Genomic DNA, 11,220 nt, shown 5'->3' with positions numbered 1-11,220 from the left:
ATAATTCAGGTGGTATAACCGACCATATATAACTTAAATAACATAAATATAAATGTTAGTGAAGTTAGTAAAAGTTAGATTACATAAATGATAGTTAGGCGACAGTGTCGACCATATATAATTTAGGTGGCAGAGCCAACCATATAATAAGAACAATACAAATGCACTAAGAACTTAATAAAAATTAGTAGTTCAAAATGTTAGTAGTCCAAAATTTGATATGTCCGAGTCTGAAAATTATTAATAATTTCATACCTTGATTAGTGACTCGTGATCGTTTGAGATATCCTTTGATTACACTAAGCTCTTCGTGCTGATAACGTGTTATAATTCAGTAGGCTTATAACTACCTTTAATGGTTATAAGAACAAAGAGAGAAAAAGAGAGAAGAAGGAGAGAAGAAATATTGATATTGATATTTCAAGAGAAATGGTGCACCTTAAATGGCTACCATACATGTCTATTTATAGCATAAAATATTACTATGCAAGAAATATAATAATAATAAAATTAACATCCAATCTAGATATTTTATAACAATAAGTTCTAACTTCCTAGATTAATCTATGAGAATAATTGTAAATTTATGAGATAAAAATATATATGGATTAAAAAGTGATGTGCGAGTACTTTATATTGAATATATAAATTAATATTGTTATATTTTATTTTATAAACAGTAAAAAGTGTTAATAAAACCTGAATAAGGGTTTTAAATTCCATATGCTCTCTTTCAATCAAAGTACCAAATTCCCCTTCAACGTTTGGCATTTACTGTATAAATTCTAGGGTTTTATATCATCTCTTTCATTTCATATTTTCATTCCATTCCACTGTAACAATCTAAAAGTTTACTTTGTTCTGACTTTCTATAATTAGTATTCTTTTATTTTTATATATACGTATATAAATATATAAATGTGGGCACACATATATTTTAGCGGCAATAGTGGATACAGATCTACACTTTGACGGTGTTGGTGGTTCGAGGTAATTCTACCCTGTGTGTGATTGTTTGTATAATACTCGTATATAATATAATATATATTTTATTTCAAATAAATTAATTAAATAGATGTGAATCTCATTGAATTGATTGACTTTATGCTGATATAATTAATTACGAGCTTGTAATTTGCGCGTTTAAGTTGACATTGATATATTACACATTTAGTCTACATTGGTCATATAGTCACAAAGTAATAGATATATGTATGTATATGTATACGTATATATACTTTATATATATATTGTCTCTCTCAGTCTCTATCTGTCATCATATTATAGAGAGAGTACCAGTGACTAGTAATAAGTAGTGGACACACTCTTGTGATTGGATCCATTTGCAAGATCAAATATTTTCCCATTTTTTTCTTGAATTCTGATTTTTATTAATTAAAACTCATTAGGGTGTGTCTGTTTTTTTTTTATTAGTGAGAAATTAATTGAAAATATTGGTTATGTACTATGAAATGATGGGATTTTGTAGCTGAATTGCTGGCCTTAGTATTTTGATTGAATTCATTGCATCTTTTGAGGTAAAAATTTGATCTTTCTTCTCTTTTTAAATTTTTGTTTTTGTTTTTTATACTGTGGTACTGTTTTATTGTGATATTATATCAGTTTAGTTTTTAGTAAAGTGCAGTAATGTAGGATCTTGGTGCATTATTTGAAAAAGTTAATGAACTGATCATGTGTTATTAGATCTAGTGGAGTTATTATATGAGCTATGATGAACTATGAAGACTTGAATAGATCTTATATTAAGCTTTAAATGAATATGTTATGTTATTGTTTTACTTTGAAAAATAGGCTCTTTTTTATGTTTTATGAGATATGGAATGATCTGGGCTGGTTTAAATGTAGGAGAATGTCCCGGCCTCTTCATCGAGGTGTTGTGGGTGGTGGAAGACTTTCAGGAAACATTCAAGATTATTTAGCAGATTCACAAATGAAGATTAAAACAGATTTTGATAAGAATTTGAAAACATCATCTGATCAAGTATCATTATCTTTAAGGAATCCATTTCAATTTCTATTTGAAAACTCATCTTCCAAACAAGATTCCATCGAAAATGGATTATCCGTTTCAGATCCATTTACCCATCCAACATCCTTAAAGAATCGCCATATGCTGACGTTACTTTTTCTTAAGTTCATTTTAGTTGCGATCGTGATCTTCGGTCTTACAGTGTCGTTTTTATGGACAACATCGCTCACGAACGCATCTAAAGGTCATACGGTTCGTGGGTATCGAAAGCTGCAAGAACGGCTTGTGTCAGACTTGTGGGACATTGGCGAGCTCTCACTCGGTGCGTCTAGGTTCAAAGAATCCGAGTTTTGTTCAACTGAATCCGAAAATTATGTACCTTGTTTCAATGTAACTGAAAATCTTGAGTCGGGTTTGACCGATGGGAAAGAGTTTGACCGTCGTTGTGGGCCCATGTCGAAGCAGAATTGTTTAATTCTTGCTCCACCCAAGTACAAAATTCCCCATAGGTGGCCTACTGGTAGAGATGTAATCTGGATAGATAATGTCAAAATTACTGCACAGGAGGTACTTTCATCAGGAAGCTTAACAAAAAGGTTTGTTACTATTTGTTTAAATGTCTCTGTTTTTCCGTTGATATATTGAATTGTGTGGGCCCTGATAATAATTAATTATATGGTTGTAGGATGATGATGTTAGATGAAGATCAGATCTCGTTTAGTTTTGCGTCTTCAATGGTAGATGATAATATAGAAGACTACTCTCATCAGATTGCAGAAATGATCGGTTTGAGAAACGAGTCTTATCTTGTACAGGCTGGAGTAAGTAATTTTGTTTTACATGTCATTCTGGTAAAGTTCTTTTATTTTTTATTTATTTATGATTTGTGTGCGTTTATTTCAGGTAAGGACTATATTAGATATAGGTTGTGGGTATGGTAGTTTAGGAGCACATTTATTTCCGAAACAGCTTTTAACAATGTGTATTGCAAACTACGAGGCTTCGGGTAGTCAAGTTGAAATCGCGCTTGAACGTGGTCTCCCTGCAATCGTTGGCTCGTTTACTTCGAAACAGTTACCGTTCCCGTCACTTTCGTTCGACATGATACATAGTGCATCGGATGATGTTGAATGGGATAAAAAAGGTACATTTGTGTCTTACTTACATTTATTTGCTGGTTTCATTAAAACTCTATTTATTATTTATTTTTCTGTGTTTTGTTACAGATGGTGTACATTTAATAGAGGTGAACCGAGTTTTGAGGCCTGGCGGATATTTTGTGTGGACGTCACCATTTGCTAACACACCAGCTTCTGTGCGCGATAAGGAAAATTTAAAAAGATGGGATTTTGTGCGTAATATTGCAAAAGATCTCTGTTGGGATTTGTTATCACAACAAGATAAAACAGTTGTTTGGAAAAAACCTAGCAAGAAAAGTTGTTATGCTTCTAGGTACATTCTTTTATTTAACACCGTTTCTATCTTCATCGTTTTTTTAACCGCCTTTCCATACTAATAATGCATAATCTTTGATTACTAGTTTAGGGGTGGCTATTTGAATTTTTGGTTCATCTACTTATGAACAATTCGATTTGAATTTTATCTTGAATGGGTCGAGTCTTCAAATCTCGACGAAGTGGACTGGGTTAAAAGGTTGAGACTTGGAAGTTGTCCAAAATCTTTTCAATGCATACATAGCTCCATTTCATTTTGTTCAAAGATTCAGATTATTATTGTAATAGCTTATGATCATAATTAAGACAATTAAAGAGTATATGTAATCAAATATAATTTTTTTTTTTGCCATATTAAAAGTGTTTGTGGGCCAACCCGATTTGTACTAAAAAGTACCAGCTTCTATCCTATCACATTTTTGACCCGTTACCTAACCTGACCATCTTGCCATCTCTATAACTTGATCCAAAGTTGTGACTTGTGAGTGATGTTAATATTATCCTTGAACTACCATCATTAATAGGAAACATGGGCCGGGTCCTTTAATCTGCAAAGATGGTCGTGATGTCGAATCTCCATATTATCATCCACTTGTGGCATGCATCGGTGGGACCCGGAGCCGGCGATGGGTTCCTATTGAGGATAGGCCAACCTGGCCGTCTCGAGCTACATTGAGTTCCAAAGAACTTGCGGTTCATGGTAAGCTTTTATTATTGACACGGTCAACTTAGTTTGACTACCTTTATATATAACTTTTTATAAGAAAGTTTTTGTATGGTTTTGTCAGGTGTACTTCCTGATGACTTCACGGAAGATAACGTTAACTGGAAATCTGCTGTTCGAGATTATTGGTCTCTACTCTCCCCGTTGATATTTTCAGATCATCCAAAGAGACCTGGTGAGGAGGATCCAATTCCGCCTTATAATATGGTCAGAAATGTGTTGGACATGAATGCCCATTTTGGTGGCTTTAATTCTGCATTGTTGGATGCAAAAAAATCTGTATGGGTCATGAATGTGGTCCCCACAAGTGGCGTCAACCATCTTCCTCTTATCCTAGACAGGGGATTCGTTGGAGTGTTGCATGACTGGTACGTCCTATATTTTTTTATACTTGGAATTAGGTGACAAGATGGGTAGGGCGGCTGGGTTGGGTAATGGGTCAAGATGGGTTATTTTTAATACAACTTGAATTGGGTTGATATTTTCTCTTTTTGTCAGAAATGGTTATGGGATAACCCGGTTAGCCCTTTTGTACAAAAAATTTCTTTCCCGGTAGCCTGAACAAGGAAAATCTTATCCGTTCGTTAATGAAATGCAATTATTTCTTTGGGGACTTTTGACACAGTTTATGTTTTTCGTTGGCCCACTTTTTGATTATACCCGCTAGAGATAAAATATAATCTGATACACCCATCAAAAGTAAATGATTTGAAAATGACACCTCTTCTTCAAATCATTTTCACAATAAACTAATGTGCATAATGCTTAGTTTTTTTTTTTTAAATTAATTTGGGATGTTTTTGTTAGGTGTGAAGCATTTCCAACTTACCCTAGGACTTATGATATGGTGCATGCTGATGGACTTTTAACCCTTGAAACTGTAAAGCAGTCTCGATGCAGCACACTGGATCTTTTTTATGAGATCGACCGCTTACTTCGTCCAGAGGTATCTTTAATTTCTCATGTAATCTAAATTCTATTAGATTTATGCAAGACATTATATAAAAAATAATGAATTAAAGGGTGCGTGGATACAAGGTCTGCGTGTTTATCTATGTGTGTGTATACGCTGTTTTTTTTTTTTTTGAAAATTATTCTGTTTTGAGACTGATTATTTGATCTAAATCAGAACAGAGTCAGTACTAAAACACGTTATATATAGAACACGGTATTTTCGTTTTGCTAATCGTTATGGAAATCAAATGCAGGGTTGGGTGATACTACGAGACACTGCTCCTCTGATTGAGTCAGCCAGAGTCATGACAGCTAGATTAAGATGGGAAGCACGAGTTGTGGAGATCGAGAGTAACAATGATGAAAAACTTCTTGTCTGCCAGAAACCTTTAATAAGGAGCCAGACAAACTCATTATAACAACATTTAATATTCATTATCTTCGTTTTTAAGCAATTTATCGCCGTCAAATTGAAGAACTTTCAGGCAGAAAAAGAAAGCCCGGTGGAACTTCAAGTTATAGGTGATATTGAAGAGTAAACGGATCTGCTGAACGGACCAAACAAACTCCTATGCAGCATAGGGCCGTTGTAATTATACGAAAGTATAGGTGAGGAATTTTTATACATGAAGCTTATGGCTCAAAGTATACTTCTATATGATGTAATTTAATTATAAGAATAAGTTGATAGTATATACGAGGCTCGAATGAAAGCCGATATTGTTGTTTTATGATGTTGAAAATATTTGTTACATTCTTGATATCTAAATTTAAATTCTATTCTTTAGTACTTGGTACTTTTTTAGCAGAACTCCCAGTGTTGTGCACTTTATATGCTGTTTGGGTATTACTGTTTTGTCTGCCTAGTATACGAGTCAGGAAAGAGACTAGGGCCAGCTTAGTCTGGTCAGTTTGGGCCTTGGTAGGACAGAGTTGGTTCTGGCCTTTTGGGGTCATATATGGTTGTAGCAAGCTTCACATGGGTCACATGGTATATTATATTGGTATTTGTCTAGTATTTGACTTGACACAAGTTATCCTAAACACATGGGCCCTTGACACATGGGCAAATTTCCTAGTCGTTGATAGAAAGGTTATGAACGAGCATCATGGTGTTCGTACAACGCGTCGGTGCATGTCGTCCCTTTCTCTGCTTCAGGCTCTGGAGCACCAGTTCTTTCTCAACCGTAGGTAACAACTTAACTGCCTGGTCTCCCAACATCTGTCGCGTGATCAACAAACTCATTCCCCATCCCAAAATCAGCATACTTTAACCACATTACATCTTCAACCACATTATATGATCACTATAACATACATCAAGTGCTTGTTCCCGAATCAATCTCCCATGGTTAAAATCCTTGTTCTGTATCAGTAATCTTTTGTTTCAGTGGTCGGACTTGGGCTTCTTGAACTTGTCGTGCTTCACGGAGAAATTGTACGGCGGTGATTTGGATTGGGACATGATTTCATTTCTAAGTCTTGGAAGCGTTTTTTTTTTTTTGAAGTTAGATAATCTTAATCGGTTGTGATTAGTTTACTACTCATTATGTGAATTTGTTTGTGTTTAGTATCACCTCCCAAACTGGTGTGTTGAAAAAAAAAAATCACAAAAGATGACAAAAAAAAAAAAAAAAACGTTCAAAAAATAACATGCAACACGTGTTATCAACATTGAGTTGTAGCTCAACTCTCTTAGCGAGAGGTCAGGAGTTTGCCTCCGTTGGGCTGCAACATTGCACTCAATGTTATCCCTGACCTGAAGTATCCACACAGGTCGCCTTTAGCTTAGTGCGGGGCTAGCGGGGAGGGGGGTTTTACCGACCATGCCCTCAAATTGGTCCGGGTTACCTCCAGGGCAGTAGTTGAGGGTGTGTTATGCAACTACCGGAGATGAACGCGTGGGTGGTTTAGTCCCCCTGGGTGATCCCAAACTGATGTCCAAAAAAATGATGAATGTTATCAAGAATAACATTTATCGATGAATGTTATTTCTTCGAGCGTTTTCTGTTCGAAATAATAACGTTTATCACAGAGTGTCTTTTTTAAATATTCATATTTTCACCTAATCTTAATGTTTGTACAAAAACTTTTTAAAAAAACGAAAAATATATATTAAAATTTACTTCCTTTTCCCCCACAGAGTGTTTCCCCCTGATTAGCCCAAATATTTATATTATATATTATATAGATTCAATTAAGATGGAAGCAAATTTTTTTTTAGGGGAGAACTAAAACTTTTTTCTTTTTTGAAATTTTTTTACAAACATTAAGATAACGTGAAAATATGAACATTTAAAAAACACACTTTGTGATAAATGTTATTATTTTGACGAGAAAACGCTCGAAGAAATAACATTCATCGATAGATGTTCCTGATAACATTCATCGTGATGCATGTTATTCTTCGAGCGTTTTTTGAAAAAAACTTCACACAAGATGAAAAAAACGCTCGAAGAATAAGATGCACCACGATGAATGTTATCAGAAACATTTATGGATGAATGTTATTTCTTCGAGCGTTTTTTGGAAAAAACTTCACAGAAGATGAAAAAAAACGCTCGAAGAATAAGATGCATCACGATGAATGTTATCAGAAATATTTATGGATGAATGTTATTTCTTCGAGCGTTTTATGGTAAGAATAATAACATTTATCACAAAATGTCTTTTTTAAATATTCATATTTTCACATAATTTTAATGTTTGTGAAAGTTAAAAAAAAAAACTGAAAAATAAATTAAAATCTACTTCTCTTTCTCCAAAAAGTGCTTCCTCTTGATCAGCTCCATATCTTGTATATAATTTATGTTATATTTACATTTAGGGAGATGATTATCACATATGAATTTTTTTTTTATCTGTGTACACTTTTGTCTCATAAACTTACAGTTACATCCCTAGATTAATCTAGGAAATTGAAGTTTTATCATCATTCTAAATATAATATAATATAATAGTTAATTAAGTGTATATGGATTAAAAAGTAGTTTGTGAGAATCACTTTCTATTTGTTTAATTTATTTTTATTTAATACGGAGTACATATTATTTATATATTATATTAATATTTCTACATATACTAAAAGACCAACAACATTTGGCCGTTTGATAAGTAAGAAATGACATAAAAAAAAATTCCAAAACAACCCCCCAAACTGTCTTACCTGTACAAAGCAGCCCCCCAAACTGTCTTACCTTTGCAAACTTCTTAGGGGTAAAAAATGTAAAAACAATATTTCATTAGGGTGATGATTAGTACACCACCAATTTTTAGCCGTACACCACCAAACATGCTTTACATTATTGTACAGTACAATATCATAATGCATGTTTGGTGGTGTACGGCTAAAAACTGGTGGTGTACGGATCACTCCCCATTTTATTAAGATAACTTAAACAAAATTCCACCCAAAATTTTAGCGGGCCGTATCTTGCCGCTCGTCAAGAGTTCAATTTCTCCGACATCACCGTTCAACTCGAAATAATTTCACAAACGCAACGAAACTAACTACACACGACGCGGGCATTTTCTAAAAAACGCTAAATATTTCGGCATATCTGCCGTATATATGTATACACGTATGATAAACAACCCAAACTAACTACATCATATCGATCGTACCGTCCCCCTTTTTTACGCAATTTTTCCGGCGTCAAAAAAACGCACGCCATTAAGTTTACTAGGTACTACCCACTCGTGTCCAAACACACCCGCAATAACGCGTTTTTAATTCTGTAAATACATAACGCTATGTGTGACGATCGCTCCAAATCCATATGAACGAACACGTCATTCATCGATTTCATTGCGAGGTATTTGACCTCTATATGATACATTTTGTAAATATTGCACTCTTTTGAAAAGGTACACCATAAATGAATATTTAAATCAAAGGTTTTCGACATCTGATGATTTCTACATATAGACAATCACCGTAATATAATAGTTTACAATAGTACTTCCGTTGACAATGCAGTCAAAATAAGATACATGGTGATGATTTGGTGAATGCAACGTTTCCTTGAAAAATATGTCATGTAAGACTCCATGCACATAGCTTGTCTAACACATAAGCAAACAGCGGAAGACTTCTAAGAAACCTGAGAATAAACATGCTAACAAGTGTCAACACAAAGGTTGGTGAGTTCATAGTTTTAGTGTTTCGTATAATCTGTATATAAAAGTGGATCACAAGATTTCAGTTGTTTCATCCAGAAACGTTTATCAATAGATTCTACATAACAGAGCACCCTGGTAACTAAGCATTAACGTTATAATGATAAATACCCCATTCGTTTTAATACACTCAAACCAACGTGTCCTAAACTCAAATAACACACGTCCGTTAAAAGGCTAGCGCTCTAGCTCGGACGGGGATGTCAAGCCCTATGGATCCATATACTGTTATTCGCGCCCACCAGTCCATATCCTATGTACTGGCAGCTACTAGTTACCAAAGCTAAGGGATTTTCGGTTCAAACTCAGTGTAGAATTTAGTATGTACTTGTATCCATTGCGTTTAAAATAAATTGCATGTATTCTCAGCCCAAAAATATAGATTGCAAAAGCAATTAAAAAGGGAGCAATGAAACTCACCTTAGCAGCATATAAAGTCGTTCACCAAAATGTGATCGAAACTCGAATTACCAAATAACCGTAGATCTCAACCTAGAGAACATATGTTGGTCAATAAATGTCTATCAAGCTAGGTCTGGTCATAGTGTATCACAATCCTAATGCTCGAGATCGACATACAAAAATTATCCAAAGTCGTTTCAAAAAGTCAATTTTGACAATAGTTCAACAAAATGAGACATACCTTATATAAGGAGTCATTTACTCGGTTGGTAATATTCAAAAATCCATTTTATAAATCTCGTAAACAAGTTGTTTAAATCTTAATTGCAGATTAAAAAGCAAATTCAATTAACGTTAATCATAATTCAGTTGATCATATCTCTTAATCCGTTCATCGAAACTATTCGATATCTAAATGAAAGTCATTGATTTTTCGCCAGCTTTCCAAAAACATGCATATCATACACTTTTTACCAGTAATATATGTATTTAATTCGTGATTCATCATAAACTGTTTAATGATGAAATTTAGCATACAAGCATGTATAAATATATATACTCGAGCACTAGACATGGATATACAATTAATATATAAAAGATAAAATATGAGTGCTTACGTATCAATATTGAGATTCAATATTGGAGGAAAGTACGTAGACGCAACGGAGATGATAAACACTAGGTTTGATTCACAAATATACCCCCGAACATTACCCATAACCTCCTTGGCAATAACCCATAATTTTCTTAGCTCTATCCCGCTTGAAAACCAGTTTGAAAGTGACACGCTCATAACCTCGTCGTAGTATTTTATGTATAATACTAATTAATAATATTAATAATAATAAGATTAATAATAATATTAATCTTAATAACAATAATAATAATAATAATAATAATAATAATAATATAAATACGGAGTATGATATATGTGTGTGTAAGACAGAGACCAGAATGCTCGAGCTTTATAGTGTGGCCAGATTTTAGACTCCATGCGATCGCATGGTTTCTGTGTGTTATGGCCATGCGATCGCATGGCCTAGGATTCCAGCACACATCTGATTTGTAATCTAGTTCGTCGACATATTAATTTATTATATATATAATATATTTAATTTATATAATTAATTATATATTATATTAAATTCACGTGCATAGTTGACTTGTAATTTTTGTTCCGATAAGTCGTACGTTGTCACTCGACTTATGTCCCGGTTCCGGTTTTTCGAATATTCTTTCGTACACTTAGAAAACTTGCATTTTACGTTTTGTGTCACGTACCTTTGTCAAAATATAGCCTTAAATTATCCATAAAATATACCACTCAAAGTATATCTTAAACTTTCGAGTGTTTTGGTCATTTACTACTATAAATTATCGCTTCGTTATATATACATATACATATATACATATATATATATATATATATATATATATATATATATATATATATATATATATATAATAGTATCCTTTTTACTCAAAACGTTTTATAATTAAATTAATCTCAAATTTAT

General features: G+C 33.6%; 1 protein-coding gene across 2 annotated transcripts; it reads left to right on the top strand.

Moving 5' to 3' along the window:
* The first annotated feature begins 825 nt into the window (after nt 1-825).
* LOC139892776 (probable pectin methyltransferase QUA2) lies at nt 826-5,867 on the top strand. 2 transcript variants are annotated; one of them, XM_071875899.1, is made up of 9 exons: nt 826-990; nt 1,867-2,586; nt 2,676-2,811; nt 2,894-3,134; nt 3,217-3,442; nt 3,969-4,144; nt 4,233-4,536; nt 4,976-5,114; nt 5,377-5,867. In XM_071875899.1, the coding sequence occupies exons 2-9, from the start codon at nt 1,871-1,873 to the stop codon at nt 5,539-5,541; spliced, it is 2,103 nt and encodes a 700-aa protein (XP_071732000.1). In that variant the 5' UTR covers nt 826-990; nt 1,867-1,870; the 3' UTR covers nt 5,542-5,867. The 2 variants fall into 2 exon arrangements, with proteins under 2 accessions (XP_071732000.1, XP_071732001.1); XM_071875900.1 differs by lacking the exon at nt 826-990 and adding an exon at nt 1,416-1,538.
* Nucleotides 5,868-11,220: the final 5,353 nt, after the last annotated feature.

The sequence above is a fragment of the Rutidosis leptorrhynchoides genome, chromosome 2 (genome assembly GCF_046630445.1).
Source record: "Rutidosis leptorrhynchoides isolate AG116_Rl617_1_P2 chromosome 2, CSIRO_AGI_Rlap_v1, whole genome shotgun sequence".
NCBI lineage: Eukaryota > Viridiplantae > Streptophyta > Magnoliopsida > Asterales > Asteraceae > Rutidosis > Rutidosis leptorrhynchoides.
Note: the sequence above shows the minus strand (reverse complement) of the source record. Positions and strands in the feature narration are given on the sequence as shown.